The 25281-nt window shown below is 35.2% G+C and overlaps 1 protein-coding gene across 3 annotated transcripts in view; it reads left to right on the top strand.

The window, feature by feature from the left end:
* Positions 1-25281, top strand: part of LOC138126323 (diacylglycerol lipase-beta-like) — a 66460-nt gene that overhangs the window by 34910 nt on the left and 6269 nt on the right. For 2 of the 3 annotated variants that reach the window (XM_069042084.1, XM_069042083.1), the window contains exons 2-7: positions 2282-2391; positions 2440-2768; positions 3797-4174; positions 4223-4515; positions 4568-4916; positions 6212-6366. In XM_069042084.1, the coding sequence (XP_068898185.1) occupies positions 2297-2391; positions 2440-2768; positions 3797-4174; positions 4223-4515; positions 4568-4916; positions 6212-6366 (1599 nt within the window). In that variant the 5' untranslated portion in view covers positions 2282-2296. Of the gene's footprint in view, positions 1-2281; positions 2392-2439; positions 2769-3785; positions 4175-4222; positions 4516-4567; positions 4917-6211; positions 6367-25281 lie in introns of those variants that run through there. The other variant, XM_069042085.1, reaches the window with a different exon arrangement.

Here is a 25281-nt window from a genome sequence, read left to right as displayed (position 1 = left end):
AATTATGTTTTTTTCCTATCAACGTAAGTATCAATACGAGTATAAGGTGATCGCAATTGCCCTCCTGATCGCAATTCCCCATCTTTCCCCTATGGCTCAGCTTGTCAAATAATAATTGAACTGTCAGAAACGTCATTAATTGCCGTAATAATTTAGTTCGCAAAATTTTATCTATGCAAATGATTTTCAATCCTGAACAAAAGATAATCATGATTGAATCTTATTTTCGCAATGGTCACACACTTCACACATTTCGAGAAAGTGGCAGTGTTCAGCGGAAGTGTTCGACCTAAAGTTCTCTTATTGTCTGATCCAAGTGAATCGTTTGGTATTGAAGAATATGCAAAACAGACGGAATACGTGAAAAGTGACAGCGCACAAATATTGAACGTTTTTCGTGTTCGTTTAAGCAAAGTCTTGAAGAATTCATTGTAAATTTTGAGGTTATCTTTGACACATGTAAAGTAAGGTATAGATATAAACAGAAAAGTTTATACAGGGTGTCCCAAAAATGGCCTACAAACTACTTACTACCTTATGGAGGATGTTTAAATGTACATGAAAAAAATATGGAATTTTTTTTATGAAAAAAAATGTTACACAGTCTAGGACTGGTTTACAAATCCATGAGGGGCCAATGGCTTAACGTGACTTCCGAATCACGAGATAGAATATATCTAGCCTTTTTTTTTTTTTTCCCGCCCTGGGTCGGAATGGAACCCGCGACCCTCGCGTCCCTGAGCCGAAACGGACTCCCTTAGGCTATATTCTGCCTAACGGTAATACAATGTAAACAAATATATATTCGTACATCATTACCTTGAAATGTTATCGTAGTGGATTTAAAATAATTTTTTCGATTTCCAAAGCTTCTAAATTCTCTATTATGCATGATTAGATATTGGTAGTGAGTGATCTTGTACTTTGTGATAATATGTACGATGAGAGGTAGCTGCTATAACAATTTCATACATATATTTCAAAATAATTGACCTGTTAAGTGACACTTTCAAAGACCGCCAAATCAGCAAATAAGTCCAATAGAATTTTTTTAACATTTTTCTGACGTTTACGGTAATCTCTTCTACACCGTAGTGCACCGTTAGTACGCCATTTTTGGGACACCCTGTATATTTAGTTATACAGGGTGTATTTGAAATACGTGTGTTAATTTTAATCAGTGGAAGAACTCGACAACTTATGAAACTTTTCTCTATTAACATTGTGGAAAATTCGTAAAAGTTTTCCAAGAATTTTTGCCCCCAATTTTCACCAAACGAGTCGTTTTGTGTGATTAACTAGTCTCTATTTTTTGTAACTATGACAGTTTTATTGTTGATAATTTAATTTTTTCTATAACGATGTAACTTTTTTGACAAGGGTCCGTTTCTATAACAACGGAAAATGTTCACCCTTACCCATAATCGGAATACATTTTGATGGCTAATTTATTCCAAATTTTAAATCAATTTATGCGGTATGTTACGCTTTTTCGTAAAAAATTCAAATAGAAAAAACGTTTCATTTAACAACCTTTGCCATGTGTTAAAATTAACATACCTACTCATTTTAGATACATCCTGCATACCGCTTTTCACGTTACGTATCTCAGGAAACGATCAAAATTTAACTTTCAGTGTTTAATTATTTCCACCTTTGTTAGGAAATATTACACTTTTCCTAACTCAAATTGGTGTTCAAATACATATGTTAGTTTCCCAAACTCTTTTAGAAAAAAACATAAACATCGTATAATCGGAAAGACGAAACATTGGAAATACCAGTACGAACCGTAAAGTAAATTTTGTAAGAGTTAGCATGGAAGAAGTCATACAAAACTCGTTTACAAATCAAATTCTTTGCATCTTCTCAAATATCCGGTAATTTGGTGGAAAATTTCAACACGGTGTCTTTTAAGTGCTTCATGACGCAATAACTATAATTTACAAAGATTAAAATTAATATAAGAATAATTATGACAACTGCATTATGTAAATACGTCCAATGGGTTTGTTATGTTTGATTTGCATGTGAGAACTGTGAATTTATTATCAACATCACACTTTGCGGTATGACCACTATTAAATCATTATTGAAAGTCATAGTACTTCTAAAATGATATCAGTAGCATTACCAGTGACAAACTTTCGTGAAAGAAACAAGATACGAGTTAAGTCGTTTTACAGACTGGTATTTAGGTCACACGATTACTTGATTGGATATAACCTGACTTGTTTAAGACTTCTTGTTCGATTGATGTGATAACTGCGAATCTTTGCAGGATTTCGAGCCCGGTATGCCAGCTCTTCGCCTATTTGGCAGGAAGTGGTTAGCCGCCTCGGACGACCTGGTTTTCCCTGGTTTATTTGAAATTTTTGTCAGGACATTATGGTTAGTCAGTTACTTAATCTTACTTAATCCTGACTGTACACATTTTAGGCTAATATTAATTGTTATTGTACACGTAAAATACTACGAATCCACATGGGAATGCAGTCGCGGAGGAGATTATGTTCGTACTTACATTATCGGCATGATGGCCCTCCTTAGTCTAATTATCGTCGTCCTTGTGGCTCTAGTCAATCGAAGTGCCAAAGGATCAATTACGGATGAGACAGCAAGAAAATTCGTTCCCCCAATACTGCTCTTAAAACTGTTCCTTATCATTCCCGAAACGGTACTTAACGTTTTCGGCACAATGTGGGCTTTCTGCAAGGACTTGGTTGTATGTCCCTTCGAGGGACATTTCTCAAGGACAGTCATAGAAGGTTGCAACAATCATATTTTTAATTACAACGAGCAAAAATGTTGTGGGTGTCTAAAAAAATAAAATCATCCCTTATTTAATTAAATCCATATATCACAAATTGATACATTTATTTACCTGTACAAAATATAGTTCGGCAAAAGATAGTCTGAACGCTGGCAATTATCCGTATTTAACTTTTTGGGTCCTTTACAATAGGTTTACAGGCAATATTGTAAAACTATTAAGTTCCCGTTGGGCTGCTGGACCTGCACAGCTTGTTGGGCTCTACTGCTTGTATAGCGAATGTTGTTTATAGTGTTGTAAACGACCTACAAAGTTAAATACGGATAATTGCGAGCGTTCAGAATATTTTTTGCCAAACTATACCTACTTATAACGTAAATCTTAGACTGACAGCTCACTTTATCTTATGTTGTCATTATTCAATAAGTAAATGATTTTTTGAGAGACTCCAAACAAATGTGAATAAGCTCTTTAAAATTACATACATATCTAGTTGTAATAATTTCTCTACGATCATATTTGTATGTATATTTCAATTTAGTTTTACAATTGTCACACTATCGGCCGTATTCACCAACGCCAGTTAAAGTTAACTATAGGTTAAATTATACGAAAGTATTGTTACAACAATAGGTATCTAAGTAACGAAGCATTTTAACCTACAGTTAACTTTAAATGGCGTTGGTGAATATGGGCCTATAGCGGATGCACTTCAAAGCAAAAATATTAGTAGACACATGCAATTAGTGTTAATCAACTACAAGACATCAGTCGTATGGCCATATCACAGGTACCAAATTTGTAAGGTCAACATTAATCCTTGACCATGTTGATTTATAAAGCTCATAGAGTATTCAGTAAATAATTGCTTTGGAGGCGTTCAAGTAGGTACTCAGCATTATGTTCTTTTAGAGTTTTTATTTTAAATACATATTTGCGACAAGGATCTTGTTTTTCGCAGATACTCGTAATAACATTTTTGCTCTCATAGTACATATATAAATTAACACAGTTATGTTATAGCGTTGGTAGTGTTCAACTGGGCCCTTTTCGGTCTAGCAATTTTTGGATTGGCTTTAGTGTTCGATCCATTGGGTTCGAGACGATACCACGAAGTCCAAGAAACCCCAAGCGCTGGTGAGTCGCTTCGACATCGTAAAGTCACCAGTTTGTGGCAAAGACGGTTTCGATGGGCCTTCTGTTGGGTTAAATCGGATGAACACGGGCACGAAGCGTTTCAGCAAGTAGCAGCACTTCTCAGCGCCCTCTTCAGAAGTACTGATCTTGTTCCTTCGGATATATTAGCAGGATGTGTGCTATTGCGAGTTAAACAAAAGAGGGAGACAAGGGAAATGAGGAGAATTCAAATGTTGTCGGATGATGAACCAAAATATAGCACAGGTTGGAGTCTGAAGATTGTAAACGATTTTTCTGCACAGTTGCTTGTAGATCTGAACAGGATTTTTGCTCTAGCCCCTAGGTGGATGAACCTGGAAAATGCGAGACATTTCTTGAGGTTATCGATGGCCGCTTACGGATGGCCTTTTGTTATGTACAGATATTGCGGAACCGGATTGTTCAGACTCATGAAAGAAGTCACGTGTTGTTCGTGTTTTCGCTCGAAAAGAACTTTAGTAACGGACGACAATTGCTGTTTGTGTCATTTGGCGGGTGTCAAGTACATGTCGAAGATCAGAGAAGACGATATTTTGTTCGCCTCTTTTAGAAACCACGTCTTTGAGGTAAACCAAATACGTCAATTTGATAATCTTGATTGTTACATTTTTTACTCAGTTACCATTCTGTGTAATTGCGGACCACAAGACATCAAATATTGTGATAGCCATCCGTGGTTCCATTTCTCTACGAGATATGTTCACGGATTTAACAGCAACTTCCGAAAAATTCGAAGCCGAAGGTTTGCCACCTGATATAATGGCTCATAAAGGAATGACGTGTGGCGCCAATTATGTATCCAGAAGATTGAAAGAAGTGGGTATTTTGGATAAGGCGCTAGCCATGTATCCAGAATACGGATTAGTGCTGACGGGACATAGTCTAGGTGCCGGTGTCGCTTGCCTTCTTGCTCTCCAAATCAGACACAAATATCCTGATCTCAAGGTGTACGCTTTCTCAACTCCAGGTGAGTGTTTTGTGTTTTGAATATTTCAGAGTCTTTTGCAGCGGTGGGGAATGCCGATTTGATAGCAGTTTGTTTTATCATATTAAATTTCTTTGTGAAGATATTAAATTCGTAGCACGGATCGGATAAAAGGGAAATTGAACCTAAAACATTCACGTTCTGTTAGTTTTAAGACGATCCTGTTCTCATCTTTTAATATTTGCAATATTTTTATGGGAAGCAAGTTATTTGCAATTGCTTTGAACAAAATTTAAATTTTCTAATTAGTAAAATAAAAAAGATAGATATTTTTTTTAATTCTTAAATATAAATCCTTAAATCTAGTTAAATGTTTAATGTTAAATCAACTATGAAGAGTTCATTTAAAGTTAATATTATCCTTCGTTAAATACAGATATAAAAATGAAGTAGGTATGTATTATTTGTTGTTGTATCGCTTTGGCCTCTATTATATGAGATACGGCAGTATGTCTTATATTTAATTTACTGAAACCTGACTCCAGCATTATTTATTGTTTTTGTTGTGAAAAATATATTGTTACAATATTATAGCTTTTGAAATCAAAGCGTCGGAAGAATTTCAATGAAATAAAAATGTGAAGGTCTTCATAACTTAAGTGAGTATTAAAAGCCTAGCGAAAAACACAAAACGATTAATTTTGTTTGGACACTTATTTATTTAACATTTGTTTTAATCGATTTATTCACAACAGAAAAAGATTCGCAAAAAGGCGTGTTACAACTTTTTCAAATATGTAATTTTGTTCGTTAAAACATGTAGGATTTAATTTTTTTTTTTTAAAAGGTTGAAATGAGCTAAATCGTTTTTAATCGACTTCGAATAGCGATATAAATGTTGGATGTTGCGTGAATGTTACATATTTTGTTTGGCTATATGATGAAGCTGACGTTTTTCACTGTGGTTTAAGCAAATCTGCCAGAAAGTGGATTCATCGGTGTTTGGCAAAGTTAAACAGGTATAAATTTAACTTTTCATTTAAGTGTAGTTGACTAAAGATCATTGGCAACAGTGACAGAGAAAGCAGAACGCTTTTTCTCCAAATTACTATCAAACCAACTCGTATGCGTGACCGACCAGTCATTAATTGGAAAAAAGAAATTACAATTTACATGCACATTCTTTCGCAGAAATGATATCATAACAAAATATTGAATCAATATGTCACAACATTTCGGAGAAATGTAGGTAAAGCACCTACACTAAGTATGTGGAGGTCACTCGCAACACTTTCATCTCCCACATTTTCACATTATTTTATTTGATATTTCAACAGCCGGTCTCCTGAGTCGCGATGCCGCAAGACTGACCGAGAGCTTCGTCTTCACCGTGGGTGTTGGCGATGATTTTGTGATGCGCCTGGGAGTAGACAGCATTGAGAACTTGAGGACGGGAATCATCCAAACTCTCCATGCGAGTAGATTGCCGAAGGTAAGTAAGCAGAAACATCGCTCACACAATTTGACTACCGCTCAAAAGGTTCAAAAAACTACAATTCAGCATAAACGATGTCATAGCGATCGTGCAAAATGCGTAAAATGTCGTGACTTTCTAGTAAGTCAATAATCAAATGATAATAACACAGATAAACGTGTGCTAAATTGCCGGCTAGTTGCGTTTCCGTGTTGATGCTGTGAAGTTTCGAGCTAATAGCACGTTTGCGTGTATCATAATTTAAAATCTAAATTTTCTCTTAATTGTCGTAATCAAAAAGAATAAGAAAATTACCTCTTGTTCGCTTTGCTTCTGCTACGCCAATATTGGAGGTGAATATTATTATCTAAGAATAAGAACAACAGAACAACTATAAAACAGTGTATTTGTGTGGCCAATATATTACAAATTAGAGATAATATTTATCGATCATAAATTTTGTCTTAATTGTATCTAAGTACACTTTATCAAATAATAATTAATAATTAATGTCAGTGTCAAGTTGTGAAAATTTTTCTCCAGTTAAAAAAACATATCTTGGAAGTAGTCGTTTGAGAAGTGGAACTTCGGATGCTTTACGTAATTTCAAAGTGTCTACACAAGACATCATTGATGCAGGTCCGTCGAGTTCTTTTGATTTACAACAATCTTCACAATCTTCCTGGATTTTTGACAAAAGTTTTAACAAAAGTGAGAAAATTTGTTTAAAATGTGACATTTGCCATAAAGAATTTTTGTCAAAACGTGGATTAAACATACATCTTGGAAAAAGCCACTCGAATAGCTCTATTGTTACAACAACTTGTTCTTCTAATAATAAATGTGAGATTTGTCCAAATTCAAGAACCTTTGTTAACGCTCATGGTTTAAAAATTCACAATTCCCGATGCCATAAAGAATCTTTTGTTAATATATCACCGGTTGAAGAATGTAAGAGTTTTCAAGAAAGAATTGCTAACTTTAAATCTAATGTTCCCGTACTCAAAAGAATTCCTAAAGGTGCACGAATTTCAGTTGCAAACAAACTATCTTCCGTGATAAATGCTTGTGTTAACCTTAATACGATGAATGCTTGGGAAGAACTTTTTCTATTTTCTTATAGGATTTTGAATATTTCAACTAAAAATTTAAAGGATAAATCTTTGACTTCAAAAGTAAAGGAAAACATCTCTCATTATGAAGTTCCTAATACATTTATTAAAAAAAAGAATTCAAAATTTTCCGTTTACAAAACAGCAGAGAATAAAATTAGCGATGGTGACATCCGTGGAGCTATTCGTTTACTTTCTTCGTCAGATGTTTTTGCAGCAAACAACTCAGATACTTTTGCTCAATTAGAAGAAAAACATCCTCCTCCTTCTAGACCACTTAATCTACCTGAAGCACCAAATGAAAATGTTGATTATTTATCAGTTTCTGAAGATAAAGTTTTTAAAGCCATAATGTCTTTTCCGAATGGTTCTTCAGCTGGTTTAGATGGCATAAGACCACAACATCTAAAAGATTTAATTGGTAAAAGTTCATGTGATGCTGGCCAACGTTTGCTGTCTGAAATAACACGTTTATGCAATTTTATGTTCTCTGGGAAAATAATTTCGAATTTTACACCTTTTATCTATGGAGCTTCTTTATGCGCCCTGTCTAAGAAAGATGGTGGAATACGCCCAATCGCTATTGGATCAACTTTTAGACGCCTTGCATCGAAATTAGGATGTTATTATCTTTCTGGAGAGATTTCAAATTATCTTAAACCAAAACAACTTGGTTTCGGTACGAGAAGTGGTTGCGAAGCAGCTGTGCATTCCGTAAGATCATATTTAACAAACTATTCAGCCGAAGTTTTTTTGAAGATTGACGTTAAAAATGCTTTTAATTCTGTTGAACGTGACTCACTGCTGTTAATGGTTAACAACAAGATTCCCCTGATTTATCCTTATTTATGGCAATGTTACTCTTCTCCTTCATATCTGATTTACAATGGAAATTTAATTTATTCCCAAGTTGGTTGTCAACAAGGCGACCCCCTTGGTCCTGCTATATTCAGCTTATCAATTCACCCGACCATTGAAAGACTTTCGTCGCACCTTAATGTTTGGTATCTGGATGATGGCGCTTTAGGAGGTTCAGCTGAAACTGTTTTAAAAGATCTGGAAACCATTATAGTTGAATTTGAAAAAATTGGGTTATCATTGAATTACTCTAAATGTGAATTATTCCTCTCTCCTGATGTTTCTGAAGAACGCAAAATCGACATTTTGAAGAAATTTGAATCTCTTTCTCCAGATATTAGAAAGACCTCTGCAGAAGATTTATCTTTACTTGGTTCGCCGTTATTTGAAGATGCAATGCCTAATTTTTTCTCAACAATTTTGGAAAAATTCGACTTGTTAGTGAAAAATATCGAAAACATAAAACCTCATATGGCTTTATTTCTGCTACGTCATTGTCTTTGGATTCCGAAACTTAATTATTTTCTTCGTTGCTGTCCTTTTTGGAAATTCAAAAATTATTGTAAAGCTTTTGATGAAAAAATTCAATCAACCTTGGAAAAAATTTTGAATATTAAATTATCTTCAAACTCATGGAATCAAGCATCACTTCCATTGGATTTTGGTGGACTAGGTATCCGTTCAGTGACTGATTTATCTTCAGTTGCATTCCTTGCTTCAATACATTCTTCAATTGCTCTCATCGGATGTATACTCTCTCCTTTAAACAATACATTTGAGATCAAATATTTGTCAGAAGCTCTGGATTGTTGGAAGCTCCTCTGTCCCGGCATTGAGATACCTGATTCACCTAATTTGCAAAGACTATGGGATGCTCCAATTATCAACAAAAAGTTTAATGAAATTTTGGATTCTTCTGATCATTGCAATAAAGCAAGACTGCTAGCTGTTTCTGAATTGGAATCTGGAGCCTGGTTAAAAGCTCTACCATCTTCTAACCTTGGTACTTTATTGGACCGTCAAACACTTCAAATAGCTGTTGCTCTTAGAATTGGATCTGAAATCTGTCATCCACACATTTGCATTTGTGGCTCTCAGGTGGATAAATGGGGTCATCATGGTCTTTCGTGTTTAAAAAGTGCTGGTAGAATTCCACGCCACAGTGCCTTAAATGATATTTTAAAGCGTACCTTCTCTTCAGTCAACATTCCTTGTATTATTGAACCTTACGGATTGCTTCGTGAAGATGGTAAAAGACCAGATGGGGTTACTTTAATTCCTTGGAAACGTGGTAGAACACTTGTTTGGGATGTAACATGTGTTGATACCTTGGCTGCAACACATTTAGATGGTTGTTCAAGAAAATCAGGTTCCGCTGCTCTTTCAGCCGAAAAATTAAAACACGGCAAATATTGTACAATTAAAGAAAATCATAATTTTGTCGCATTTTCGTTAGAAACCTTTGGCCCATGGAGCCCAGATGCTAAAGAGCTTTTTAAAGATATAAGCAAGTTGCTGCTTGAAAAATCTGGTGTTTCCGAGTCCCCTAGCTATTTCCAGCAAAGAATAAGTATTGCTATCCAAAGAGGAAATGCTGCTAGTGTTCTGGGAACTGTGGCCAAAACCTCAGGACTTGAAGAAGTTTTTTATTTGTTTAAAATTTAGTTTACATATCATATAAAAATAATATACAAGTTTGTAACAGCTGAACCACAATTAAAAATTGAAAGTGATCAAACGAATTTTACAAAAAGGATGGTAGTTCTAGTCTTCGAAGTAGGTACGAGGTGGTACAGATAAGTTTCTAGCCTATTGCAAAAGGAAACTACATATTTGCGAGATAATATTACATATTTCATTCAACACAATCATCTACCAACTGTATGCACTTAACACGACGTTCATAAAATAAGTCTAACCCCTTAAAAAAAATTGTTTTCTTTGGGTTGTTGTTAATGCAATTGCGCATTGTCTTGCAAAAGCAACGCACCTTTATAAAGTTTTCCACTACTTGTTTCCACAATTTTAGTTCGAAGTTCGTTTTTAACAAAGTACAGTAATAATCTCCCGTCACCGCTTTACTTTCATGCTTGTAATTAGTGAAAATGACCCCATCTTTATAAACTTGGGGATTTAAATTTTGGGGTTTTATTGCAGGGACCATTGTGTAAACATTAAATACTCCTACAATACCTAAGTACCGCAAATCATCAGGCTGGGCTGGCATAAATTATGTTTGCCTGCGTTCAAAGGGGTACAGGTATACTGCTCGTCAAATCTTAGATGGCCGCTAAGGATGCGCAGAAGAGGGAGTGCGATGCAAGATGTGGAACCGAGATGCGACAAGGTGAAGCGGTAAAGTGGGGTATAATTCCGAAGAGTACACTCAGATACAGAAATCGACTTGTTCTAACTCCGCTTCACTGTGCTTTTAAAAGCCATGGTTTGGAGTGTACCAGTGTTTCCACTGCTGCGACGCTCGAACAAGTGACGTCCCCACTCCTACCGTTACCATTGCGCATCCAAATCTCAGCGGCCATCTAACATTTGACGAGCAGTAGTTAGTGCATTATCTCCTGGCACGCGAGGTGCGCGGTGGGAGGAGTTAAGCAGGGAGAACGAGAATTATCGGCAAAGATTGGTTCTATATGGTTTGTAGTACTTGGTATTGTTGGAGTATTTAATGTTTTCACAATGGTCCTTGCCATAAAAATGAAAATCCCCAAGTATACCAGTCCAAGGACTTTTGCGCCAAACCCTCTGAACACGAAACTTTTTTAATTGAGAACCACCATGTTACAACTCTTTTGACATTTCTTTGAAACCCAAGTTTCATCGATTGTATTCTAGCTATACGGTCCAAGTTTCTTCAAATTGGATACAAAACAATCTGGATGTTGTGACCCTCATTCACTGTTCATAAGCATTCAGGCATTTGGGTATCCATTTTGCTGATTATTTCATTCATCATCGTTTTCGTAAGGCTTTATTTTTTGGTTTATAGTGACTATTCCATTCGCCTGTCATTTGTTAAAGATGAACCAATAAAAACACAATTTTACACATTTGTTACCATGGTTTCAAAAAATTGGACCGAATATTCCCACTCGTGGAAATTGTATCGGTAATACCACTAGTGATCCCAGCGATAATTTTTAACAAATGAATGCAAATAAAAAGACCTCACGCCAGTTGAGTAAGTCACGTTTTTCAACCCTGATCGGTACTAATTTGCGTCTCCTTTTTCACGAAAGGGTCTTTTTTTTCCTCTCTTTCTACCTTCCGCACAGTGGGAAATAATACCAAAAAAACTGACCAAAAGTCGAAAAATTGAAGTATGAATTAGGGACTTTTTCGCACGTGAATTATCCCTAGAGGACCTCTGGCATAAAATAAACCGATTAATAAGTCACAGTTGTCCTTTATGCTTTCGTGGCACCGCTTAAAAAGTGAGCATTGAAACGAATAAATGCTCCGTATTTCTGAGCGTCCAACGTGTTGTTTCGCTTCTTATTTCGTCAGAAATTACGTTAATAAAGTGCAACAAAATGGATCATCGCAAAATTGCCGTGCCGCCGGGTGGAGGTGGGATACGGAATGTGTACTTATATCCAGCGATGAAATTAATTTGTAATCGAATCATCCATGGATTTGAATCCGTATGTCTTTTGAGATTGATATGTCGAGCTGTCTTTATTGGAGCGTGGAGTTCAAGTAACGACATACGATTTCGGTTTCATGGATAACACGATTACAAATTAGTTTGATCGCTCTTTACAAATATTGGACACTGACCTTCCTCGCTGGCTATTGGCAAATGTGAAACCGGAATCACACGACTTGACAAATACTTGTCACTTGTGAATACTTGTCACGTCGTGGGAATGGATGTACTTGTACAAATACTAGTCACTCGCTTCTCCCCCCGGTTGTCGACGAGTCAAAGGACAGCCAATAAATAATTATGATTCGTCTGTGCGTTCCCACAAAGTAAGCTGACTATCCACAATCAGGTGTGTACCGGAGCGAGTGAATCATAAACCATTATTATTTTAGACCTGCACATACGACCAGAGTAAATATAAAAATTCATTCGATGTGCCTGTGCTGGAGTGACCTGCGCAGGCAATTAGAGCATTGTACATTATTAAAATTATCGGGAACGCGTTGGCTTTGAACACATCAATATGTTGAAAGAATTACATTGAACCGATTAGTTCCAGATTCTCATTTTCAATTTGCCGTGTATGAACGCAAGTAATATATACAGGTGTCCCAAAAAAAGACGAGTCCATAAGTCTCTTATTTATTGGAGGATTTTAATTATTTGTACACCAAATTAAATGGTTATGAATAGGCTACAAAAAGGCCTAAGGGCTTCAAGGCTAAACTGTCAATAAATTTTTTAAATAGGAACACAATTTTTTTTAGTAATTCTAATAGAGATTTTTAATCTGAAAATAACAATGTATCATCACAAGTATACACTTACATACCAAAAATACAAAAAAAAAAAAAATGTAAAAAACGCTACTATCGTCTATACTCCATTTTGCGCTAATCATTGGCCGATATCTGCGCAATCCGATATGTTATTATTTGTCATTTGTTTTTCCAGCTAACTTAATTTGGTTATTACATTTTAATGCAATGCATTTTGATAACTTCTCGCTCTTGGTGTTCCTCGTTTGTTTCAAAAGTTAGTGTTATTTTCGTAATAAAAATCTCTATCAGAATTAGTATAAAAAATATGTATTCCCATTTGGAAAAAATATTTTGACAGTTTAGCCTTGAAGCCCTTGGAGCTATACATGAATTTAGTAGGCCGTTTTGTAGCCTATTCACAATCATTTAATTTGGTGTATAGATAATTAAAATCCTCCAATAAATGAGGGAGTTATGGACTCGTCTTTTTTTTGGGGACACTGTATCAGAATGTAGAAACAGGAAATATTTGTTTTATTCTAAAAAGGTGTTCAAAATGGTCAAAATAATTGCACACAAGTTTAATATTGGTTAATATGTAAGTGACCCGGAATAGAAATATTGACTAAAATAATAAATCACACCAACAAAGAAACAGATCATAAAGCACCCCATCCGGTAATTTATGGTGGGGTTTTAAATAACCTCAGCCAAATGTTTGGTGGCACCTAACGTGCAAAAATGATCGGTTTCTTACCTGTAAGCATAAGTACCTGTAAGTGGATTATAAACTGTTTCTTTGTCGGTGTGGTTTATGATTTTAGTCAATATTTCTATTAGGGGTAAAAATACTATACCTACATTAGTTACATATTGTTTCAACAATGTTTTCGTATATTTTAATTTGTAGTTAAATTTAACTCACGTTGGTGCAACCGGCCCTAAGTAATTAAAAAAAAACGCATAATCTGTTTCAAAATCAAAAATCCACCACCTGTGGAATTATGTTGGCGGAAAAAAGAAATCCCTAGAATAAGTTTCATTTTTTTGGGTTGACCCAACCTCCCGCCAAAATTTTACTGAGAACTGTTGAGTTTACTTACGTAATACAAAATAATTATTATGTACAAAAGGTGGTAGCTACCCTATCACACCTTTTGAGTGAAGTAATAAAATGAGAACAAAAAAACACGATGAACTACGACCAAAACGTGTGTCAACAGTTTTCTTTCATAACCCCACTTTTTTCTGACATTTGCAGACGCACTAAAAACAAAAGTTGGCGACGTTGTCGGTTGTATTTTCGAGGTAGAATGCAGTGTTGGTGGATTTTTGATTTTGAAACAGATTATACTATTGCCGACACGGAATGCGTTTTGTCATTCGATTGACATAAAACTGTAAAACTGGCTTTAGGTGCAAATAACCTCACTTTCGATTTTTGTAATTTTTATAGTCCAATTTTTATCCTTTTGAGGTGACGTCACGATTTCCTTCCTCGCTTTCTCTTTATTGAAACGACAGAAACAGAAAAAAAAGGCACGTTTATTTATTGATGGTCACTTTGAGGTTATTTTATGCTCCTGTCAATTTGACAATTTTTAATTTTATTCACTTATTACATTGATTACAAACATAACCTTTCGAAGCAATTGTCAACAAATTTGAAACATTATAGTTAGGTATTCATGATCAATTCAAATTTGTTTCTGATCCTAGCTCAAACATACGTGAAGTTACTAGATAATGACGTCATCGCAAAACGGTAAAAATTGGACTATAGTACGGGGTGATCAAGAAGGACTGTTTAAGTTGGTAACACTGAATTGTATTTTAAATCGTATAACATGAGTAACTTTCGGTTGTTGATGGTTTGTCGTTGTTAATGCTATACCTACATCAGATATTTGTCAAATAAACCAACAAAACATATCTGGTTGCAGTTTTATAAATAACCGAATTAAAAATTTTCCTTAATTGTACTGCCAACTTAAACAGTCCTTCTTGATCACCCGGTATAATTCATAATAAGTGGCATCGCGGTAGGCGTTGATTCTCTAAAGCATGGCCAACTGTATCAAAACGCTAAGCGCTTATTATGGCCGTCCCACTCGATGATTTCTCCGTAAGAAAAATTGTTCTTGTCATTTAAAAAAATCGTACGTACAGTAGAGACTTCAAGTGACGATTATTTGAATTAAAAGACAACGGATGACAGAAACGTCTTTTTTTTTGTATCTAATTGCTTATGTCCTATTCTTGGTTATGTCCATGTTAAATACTTATAAGTAAATAAATTAACTGCAAGTGTTAATTGCATGCAGTAACAAAATAATAAAAATAGTAAAAGTGTAAAATAAGAAACATATAATAGGTAAGTTGTTGTGTCAATAGCTTAAAAACCATAAAAAAACGAACTTCAATTGCTTCGAAATATCAGACATAACCTCAAATTGTTTTAATTCGAATTTAGTATTTTTCTGAATACATTGTGTTGTTGGATAATGTGACTCGTGTCAGCAATAGAATAAGTGAGCACATCAAAAAGATTGTCACCTATGAAAAAAATTCAACAAGACAATGGTACCTAAATTTCCTAGAATGGAACAAAATTTTCATGGTTGCAGAGGATAACCCAAATGGACTTAATAAATACAAAGATTCGCCGACCCAGCTAGCAAATAAGTTACCAGGAGCCAACAAGTCGTTTACCAAAAAGAAACATTCAGATGGGAGGAACACACAGGAAGAGATCCTAAATTTGTAATAAAAGCTTTAAAAATGTATCGACACGTTTATTTACCTTTAAATGTACACTTTTCTATGAAAATAAAAAGATTTTTCAGTATTAAAATGGTGTTTGGAAATAGCGACCTACGGTTATAACGACCGAATTTCACCGGTCCCTTCCACGTCGTTATAAACGATTATGTATACTGTATATGGTTTGGATGATACCAAATCTGAAACCATTGGTGAAAGACCTTGTACAGCCAACAAAATGCTCTGCTATGTTATCCACGGGTTATCAACTAGATACACAATTGCTGCAGGGTACTTTTTCCATTCAACATTACAACGGCACAATTTTCACAGATTATGGTTTCATTGTAGCTTAATTTAAAAATCTTTGCAGCGGTACATTAAAAAATCATATTGACCTTTTTTTCCACTATTTCTAAGTTTTGATTAGGTACTAGGTGCGTTCGGATACTACCTCGGAGACGCAAGCACAAATTTAATAGACTTGAACAGCTGATTGGAGATCAATCTGAAATAAACGAACGAAAATAGGGTAGGTAATTGTTCACTTTAGCTCCCGGTCGAATTTTCGAGTTTTTTCTGGCCAGACACCCTTAGGGCGTCCTACATCGTTTCCCACCACTCAAACCTTGTGCCTTGTTTTTCTCTCTTGTTCCACATACCACATAAACATAACCAGATATAACCCTACTATTGTGACAGGCGCCAAAATCTCAACATCCTCGGTCGAAATACTCCTAGCAAATCGAGCTTCCTCTAATGACTCTGATGTCTAATATCCGAACGATTTAGATTTACATCAATTTGCTCGTTTTACAATAACCGAACGATTTTGACGTAAATGAGCATAAAAATGATATAAACGAACGCTGCTACTGTCAATACTGTCATTGTGACGAATTTCGTTTTCAAATCAGTTCCTAATGTTAATTTAGGGGGCGCCACTGTACGTACGCTCCAGGGCCTACTCGACGGGAACACTTTTTCAAACCAAGTGGGACGGCCATAATAAGCGCCTAGCGTTTTGATACAGTTGGCCATGTCTAAAGTTAGCTTTATGTTATGTCAAAAAATTTAGTAAACATATGAAACCGTCATTACTTTACTCTGAGGTTATGCGTTACATAAACATAATTTTGACATAGTTTTCACCCACAGCAGAGATAACCCCCAGACAAATAATACACTTTTCATAAATGAAACAAGGAAATTGCAAATACTTATAACAAGAAAATAAACACAAAACGATTCCAATGATAATATCAAGGCCAAATTAAAAGCGAAGGTTATCAACAGCATCGAAACTAGGGTATTGTAACTTTTCGACTTCCTTGACTTTTCCTCGATGATTTTTTTCTCCCTCATTTGGTGTATTGTTGGTTGCCGCATTCCCTCGGATGAAATTTTGCGGCAAAATACGAAACAAAAATAATGAGAAAAGAAATATTTATGGATCCTACGTTGTGTTTTATTTTTCATTTTGTTTAATTAGGCTCTAACGAGAGGCCGTACCTTTGGAAGGTTTTCAAAGATGAAATTAAAACGATTGCGCACACTTCACTTAAATTTTATTTAACAAATAATCGAGTGTGGTGGAGTTTGGTTCCAACAAATGATAGAAATAAATAAATGAACTTAATAACAGAATTTGGTGGAAATTTGACCCAATGAGATTTGACTCGCGCCCCTCGAATTGAGATCTAACTCATGAATAAATGACTAAGCTGGGCAAATAAAGGAGTTTATGGCACGAACAGCATTATATGAGTTTGAGATGCGAACTATGTGATCCGATTTACATTTGAATTATTTCCCCAATTAAACTGAACCCGACGCGATGCCCTGGAATCTCATAGATCACCCCGGTTTACTCCGGTGGTCGAAAATAAAAGGGAAAAAGGTTCTAACAGGGCCAAAGGGTACCTCTCTTCACGTGTCAGCTGACCTAGTTTGGTCGCTGGCCCCCTTGGGGGTGACGCGGCTAATTTTGTGCTCTTACGCCGGACCACAGCTTATTGAGTGCGACAGACACTGGCGGTAGCTTCCCGAACTCGAGAATCCAAGACATAAATAATGAATGGAAATGTTTTATAATAATTGCATACTGGTTCCCCTTGACAAGAGCACGTTTCCCCAATCGGTAAATGCAAGAAGATCACATACTTCCCGATAAAGAAATTAATATAAGATTCTAAACAGTCACGTGGTCATCAAAAGCTCAAAGAAAATAATATAATCTTTACTTTAGAACGATAAAGAACTAAATGCTGTTTGACTAATTAAATCGCGACTACAAATAATGTACTATGGCGGCCAAAAAATTTCGGCCGTCATTTTTCCGTCATTTCAAAAAAATCGGTGTAGTCCATTCCTTATTGTCATTATGATTGATGTTTTTACTTGTCACTTTTGAAAGTCAAGCAAAATGCCATCGGTATCAAATTTTAATAAAATCAAAATAGTAACTCTTGCACAAAGCGGAATGTCCCAAGCTCAGATTTCGATGGACCTTCGTATACCTAAAAGTACAATTTCGTCCATTCCTCAGAAATGGAGACAAGATGGAATGGAACTATTGAAAGACGCCAAGGCTCAGAGAGGCCTAGCACATTTACTGCAGAAGAAGATAATATGCTTCTCAATAGATTACGCAATAGCCCTTTTATGACGGCTGTTGAAGGGGTAAATACAAGCAAATAGATACAACGGAAAGGAGCGGTCGATTTTCGGCAAACATATGGGTATGGATTTTAGTAGATAGACCTGGGCTAATGTTGTCTCTAGAAGATCGGCTCAACAGTGATGTTTATGTTAGGATTCTTGAAGACGTGATGATGCCTTTAGTTTCAAGAATTTTTCCTAATTTTAACTTCATATTTCAACAAGACAATTGTTCAATGCATTCAGCACATAGAGTAGCAGGATGGTAGCATAAACGTTCTTGGTTGGCCAAGTCGCAGTCCAGATTTTTGGTTCGTAATTTGCAACAACGACAAGTGATTCGGAATAGGGCACAACTTTTGACTGCGATTACTAATGCATGGCAATCATTACATAGGAATTATCACAGAGATTTATGCCTCTCCATCTAGCGTCGTGTAAGACGAGTTATTGACGCCAATGGAGCAATGACCAAGTATTGATTTTAAACTTCATTCATTTTATCTTTTGATTTAGCTAAGTACTTAAACAAAAATAAATGTTTAATTTCCTTGTCTTTGCCTTAATGTTTTTCGTTTGATTTTTTAAAAACTACGGCATACTCGTGTAATTTCCACGGTTCTCTGTTTGGTACTTTAATCCAAAAATAACCGCAAGTCTGCCTCTAGTCTCTACTCTAGTGCCACTAGCGAATAGCGGTCGTGTGGTAATTGTGTAAGAGTGGAACTTGTCCTTTGTATTCACAAAATTTGAACTGATGGACTGAATGACAGATTGTCAAAATGACAATAACGATAACAAAGCGAGGTTATTGGTGCTTAAGGGTAGTTTACACTTCATGTCAGGGCCTTGAAAGTGACGGACGAAATTTTTTGGCCGCAATAGTACAAGAATTAGAGAAATAATTTACCTTGTGAATGTAAAGAACGTGGTCACAAAATGGCTGCTGGAAGTACTGAACGAACCTCCGGCTACTTTGGAGATCAAACCCCGAGTGAATCAAAAAAGCCCTGTTTCCCGTCCCGCAATCGGTTTATCATTTCTGGCGCACCCCACTTTAGCAACCCCTACTTGGCCAAAGTGACCAATCAGCTCGGTTCTATTTTACGCCGACCGCGACACCCTTTCGATATCTCTAGAACTTTTGAAATTACAGTTTCCGTTTTCCACCATTAATTTAAATGTTTAAATTTAGACTTTTGTTAGGACCAGACCGAATGTGCATAATTTGTTGTTGAATTAGGACTCTGAAAAAGAACACTAAATTACTGACTCTATACAATAATAAACCTCAACATCAAGAAAAAACACAATTAAAATGGAACAAATAGAATTAAACAGGAACACTGAATTACCGACTCTATACAGTAATAAAAGTCAGCACCAAGAATTAAACAGAATTAAAATGAAACAAACAGAATTAAAATGAAACAAACATAATAAACATGAAACAAACAGAATTAAAATGGAACAAATTAACCTTATTTTGAAACCTAAATTGGGCTTGAAACGCTGTTACGTAATTGTCATCTCATGCAATTAAATTCCGTTGATCTGCTACTTCTAAAAATTGTTCTACATTGGTTTGATTCCCCAAAACCGTTCTAATTAATAATTACTTCGTAAATTTCATTCTCTCTCTCTCACTCACACGTCTGATTTCTACGACTACCTGGCTTTACCGTTACCCGGTCCTCTGTGTTTTCTACCGACTCCCTTTCTACTTTGCTTTGTTACTTTTCTAACTAAAAGTGCAAACGATTCTAGTTCTTTTCTACCATAAAGTGCTCTGTTTTTAATTTGAAATTCTCGCCCTTTAATTACCAATATGCCACAAATTTGAGAATGCTAAAAAAAGTAAATTAACCTAATGAACATTAATTTTGTTGTTCTCTCAATTCGAAACCTGCTAACATCAAATTCATTAATTCAATTATCCCCTGATTTTAACTGGACCACCCAAATTGTCGAACATGTAATTACAATAAATTTATTGCAACGCTTCCTTTCCCCTGAACACTTGTTCCCCTTGGGCTATGTTTTGCCCCGGACGCGTACCTGCATTTTCAAAGAAAGGTTGGCAGATTTCACTTGAGGAGTGTGGTGCCACTCTTGTGAACAAAGCAACAATAAAATTTACAACTGACCAGCATTTCCGTCGCAAATGAACGGTATTTAAAATATTTCGTTGAAATTATTTTAAAATTAAAATTCTTAATTTATCGAACCTATTCGGACCGTTACAGTATTATTAGCAAGGGTCTTGCTACCAACGTAAATTTGAATTTCCAACGCCTACCTCGATGCCACTTATTCTGAATTATAATATACAGGGTGTCCCAAAAATGGCGTAGAAACTACTTACTACCTTATCGAGGATGCTTAAATGTACATGAAAAAAATATGGAAAAAATGTTTCCGACAAAAAAATCTATTATTTTTATTATTATTATTAACGATAATACAATGTAAACAATGATATATTCATACATCATTACCTTGCAATGTTACCGTAGAGGATTTAAAATAATTTTTTCGATTTCCAAAACTTCAAAATTCTCTATTATGCAGGATTAGATATTGATAGTGAGTGATCTTGTACTATGTGATAATATGTACGATTACGATGTCATGAAAGTTTCATACATACAGGCTGAATTCATCTTTTACCGCCGGTGGCAAAATTGACCTTAAAAATTATGATTTCCCTTTCATATTTTGCAGACCTAATTTATTATCCATAAGGCACATAATATCAAAAAATGGAATTTATAAGTTAATTAGGTCAAATTTTGGCATTTTCTCAATTATTAGTTGTTTAATTTATTCAATCTTGTGGCATATGCACACTCAGGTATTTTCACACAATTTTACCATGTTAAATCAATTTTAGCTTATGGTATTATTGAAATAAACGCATTTTGATATTCAAATTTGTATTTGCTTCATGATTTACGACGTAATGTCCCAATATCTTAACAACAAGGTCTTTATTGCCACAGCAGTGGGTCCTTTACAAATCCTATCGTAAATTCACCTAAGCAGGTCAGTTTTACAGGGTAGTCCATTGTTAAGGAAAATTTACAACCCTAAAAGCCAACAACTACCAATAAACGCAATTTTTCCATTAAAATCGATATAATTCAAAAACTATCAAAGATTTTTCGAAACGGGTTGCAGGTATTGATTTTATACGTCATTAGCCACATTCTGATGCAAAAATTTAAACATTAATTTTTTTTAAAAAACAGTTTTTTATAAATATCTGCTCATAGAAAAAAAAAATTTTGAAATCAATTATACCGGCTGAAAGTAAATTTTTCGACAAATCAAAACTGTAAATTTCATAATTTTTTCTTAATTCTTAAGAGTCATTTTGCCACCGGCGGTAAAAGATGAATCACCCTGTATATTTCAAAATAATTGACCTGTTAAGTGCCACATTCAAAGACCGCCAAATCAGAAAATAAGTCCAATAGAATTTTTTTAACATTTTTCTGGCGTTTACGGTAATCTCTTCTACACCGTAGTGCACCGTTAGTACGCCATTGTTGGGACACCTGTATATCAGACCTACTGACATGCCAAAAAAAAACTTTCAAATGTCAAATACATCAATCATAACGACAATAAAGCGTGGCTTACATTAACATTTTTAGAAACATTAAATAAAAGAAGGTATTTTAAACACTGACAAACGAAATAGGTACGGTCGGTGGACAAATAAAACTGGGACACTTAAAATTTAATCTGTGTAAATCAGACCATTGAATTGTCAATATATTTGTCAGTGTCTATATAATATGTCATACCAAAGTTAACCTATTTGTGATAAAGCCGTAATTAAACGATGCAAATTTGTAAATTTTGACTTATGTGATTGTCATTTTTGTCCCAGTTTTATATGTCCATCGACTGTACATAATGTATTTACACCAAATCTTATATTGAAGAATGGAAAAATTTGTAGTCTTCAACACTGAAGAAATTTAAATTTCTGAATAGTTTAAATTTAAAAGAAAATTCAATCAAAATTAGCTTTAATTGTATCAACATTAACACATTCAAATGCTTCATGTTTATTGTATCGTGTGTTCCAATAAAAACTCACTCGCAGTAAGCCATGACTACAGAGATAGATAGACTGGTCATGTCGATTTTAGGATCATTGGAAGTAGTTCATTTGGTACTTACAAATTTTCATCATATTGTGAGTTGTGACAGATAACCTATAAATTTACTTTAGTAGTTCATTTCACATCTGGTACTAAGACATACTTCACTTTTGTCATGGCTTCTTGCGAGTGAGTTTTTTGTGGTACACACGATACGACAAGAGCTGAAAGTGAACATTTTACACGAGTGTGAAATATCTGTTCAGCATGTTGTACATTAATTTTTTTCGACGAAACGTCCACTCGATGACATAATTATTAATTTTGTCCTGAACATTGTTCATTGTCTGAACTCCATACCGATACGAAAACCCTAAAAAAACTCAAATAAATGAATACTGTTTAGTGTTTACTTCGTTGTATTTATTACAACTTTCCATTTTTTATGAGAAAACCTTCCTGACACATATAAAGGGTGTTTTCTTAAATTTGGCGTCGAAGTAGGCGTTGGAGAGTCGATTGAGATCGCACCACTCGTGTAAAAGCGTAAGATTTAAACAGCTGATCCGTGATCCATAACCTGTATAGTGCGTTCACAACGCCTACTTCGACTCCAAATTTTAAAAAACACCCGTTACATACCTACTATCGGTGGATATAAAAAATTGGGACAAACATCACAATTGTATAAAGTCAAAAATCACAAATATACATCGGGTAAATTAGGCTTTTTACAAAAATTATAACTTATAATACGAGTACGAGTAATACAGGCTGATTCATGTAGCGCGTTCGTTAGAAACTTTCTGATTTCCTAAAATCGTATTAATATGAAAATTGGTAATCGACTATAATCGACTACTGCAAGTTCAAGTAAAATATTTTCAAAATGGCGACACTTCCGGAAATACCGGAAATCTTTGTTTTTTAAATGGAAAGGCCCCCTGATCGAGGGTATCTCATTTTATAACAAATTTTCTACAAAATTTAGCATCCTGTCATACATACCTGACAGAAATGCATGCATTTTATGACCATAACTTCTGCTCGAAGGACCCCCGGCAAATTGATTGACACCCGTCAGAGTTTACAGAGTATACAACCCACATTCCCCGAAACTGGAATTTTATTTTACTCCACTGGAGCCTTAAGACAGTTTCTTCATTCTCAACTGTACGCGCGATTCTGGGAGCACTACCAATTTCTTTTCGATCTGCATCTGGCATAACATTACCGGTCTTTGGATGGTTCTCAATATTACTTTATTATCTGGGGCATTTCTGTCCGGAAAACGTTCTGAGAAGACTCTTGCTGTCTCTGTCTCCCTAGCGTTACGCCCACATTCCCCAAAAAATATTATGTATCACCTCTAAATTCGTACGGACCAATTTCGTAAATCTGATTGGTCGAAAGAATGCGAGTTGAATTATCGTATTAATACGATTTTGGGAAATCAGAAAGTTTCTAACGAACGGACTACGTGAATCGCCACAAAAGGTAACGATTGAGCCAATAATGCTTTATACAGGGTCCTTATAAATGATTCTACCATCGTAGTAGGCGTTGGTAGCTTAGTTGAATGTGCCGCGAGCCTAATAACATGATTGAGACTAGTATCGCCGATAGGTGGCGCTACCAGCGGTAGTGGAAATCTGTCTACTAGTTTGTCTAACGTTTCGAGGCTGGCGGCACATCCAAAATTTGTGTGGGTTTTCAACGCCAGCTACGATGGTACAATCATTTATAATGACCCTGTACTTCAAAGTTGCGCTAATCTGTCACGGAACTCATTTAAACAAACGAGGCGAATAAACCCAATTACCATTTTCACCACGATTTCCATTAATGTAGTATGATTTAATAAAAAAAAATTATGTTCTCTTTAAAACATTTTGAATTATAATCTGCTAACTTGAAAGTTGTCAAGTAAATGTCAAAAATAATTGAAATTAATAATTTCATAGATAGCTTGTTAATTCCACGGCAACCCTGATTCAAAGACTTTTCGATCATACGATATTAATAACCTCATTTTAATATCTTCTATTGTCACATGTCATTTTGACAAATTGTAAGTATTCATCAATCCTGAAAAGTTGCAAGTCCTTAAATGTGATTTTCCGAAAACTGAACAGTCTCTTGTTAAACTTTATAAATCAATAACTAATATACTGGGTGCCTCAAAATAGCAGTAGGTACGTTGTTAAGTAGTCATTAAAATATCGGGTAAAAATGTTTTAAAAAATCAATCTTCTTTTTTGTCGAAGATATGGACCTATTTGTTACATTAAGGCCCGGTTGCATAAAGCGATGTCAAGTCGTTGTTAAAGTTAACATAATGTCAAGCGATCTGATTGGAGGATATTTAACATTTTATTTGAATCAGCCAATCAAATGGGCGGATTTCCGACTTGACGCGTTGTTAGCTGACACGATGTTAACTAAGCTTTATACAACCGGGCCTAAATGTGGCAACATTTAAAAACATTCTATGTATCCCAATACTCTGCAAATATTTCATTTTTGTTGTATCCATGGAAATGAGAGAGAAAAATCAAATCCATGTTGCCGTACGTTTTTCGAGGTAAAACGGACATAAAATTACTATTTGGAAATGCTAGAAGTAATGAAAAAAATAATTGCAAACCTGATCACAATCGTTCAGAATTATTATGCCACTCGCTAGTAAAAGATAAATAGTCAAAAATTTTTCTAATATTTAAAATAAATGAGATCAAAGCTGCACCTTTTGAGCCCCCATATCTTCAAATTTAAGAGGTATTGAATTTTTTTATTATTTGTCATTATTTTCTAACGAGTTGACATTGCCCCATTGAGTTGTTCCGCGAATTTTGGGGCACCTAGTACATAATTGTGACAGTATATTTTTAAGTTCAGTCAAAATTAATTAGTAGATACATACAGGGTGTTTCTGAAATACGTGTGTTAATTTTAACCAGTGGAAGAACGCGCCAAATCATGGAACTTTTCTCTATAAC

This window comes from Tenebrio molitor, chromosome 3, assembly GCF_963966145.1.
Source record: "Tenebrio molitor chromosome 3, icTenMoli1.1, whole genome shotgun sequence".
NCBI lineage: Eukaryota > Metazoa > Arthropoda > Insecta > Coleoptera > Tenebrionidae > Tenebrio > Tenebrio molitor.
The sequence above is the reverse complement of the archived record's forward strand: the minus strand, read 5'-3'. Positions and strand labels throughout refer to the sequence as shown.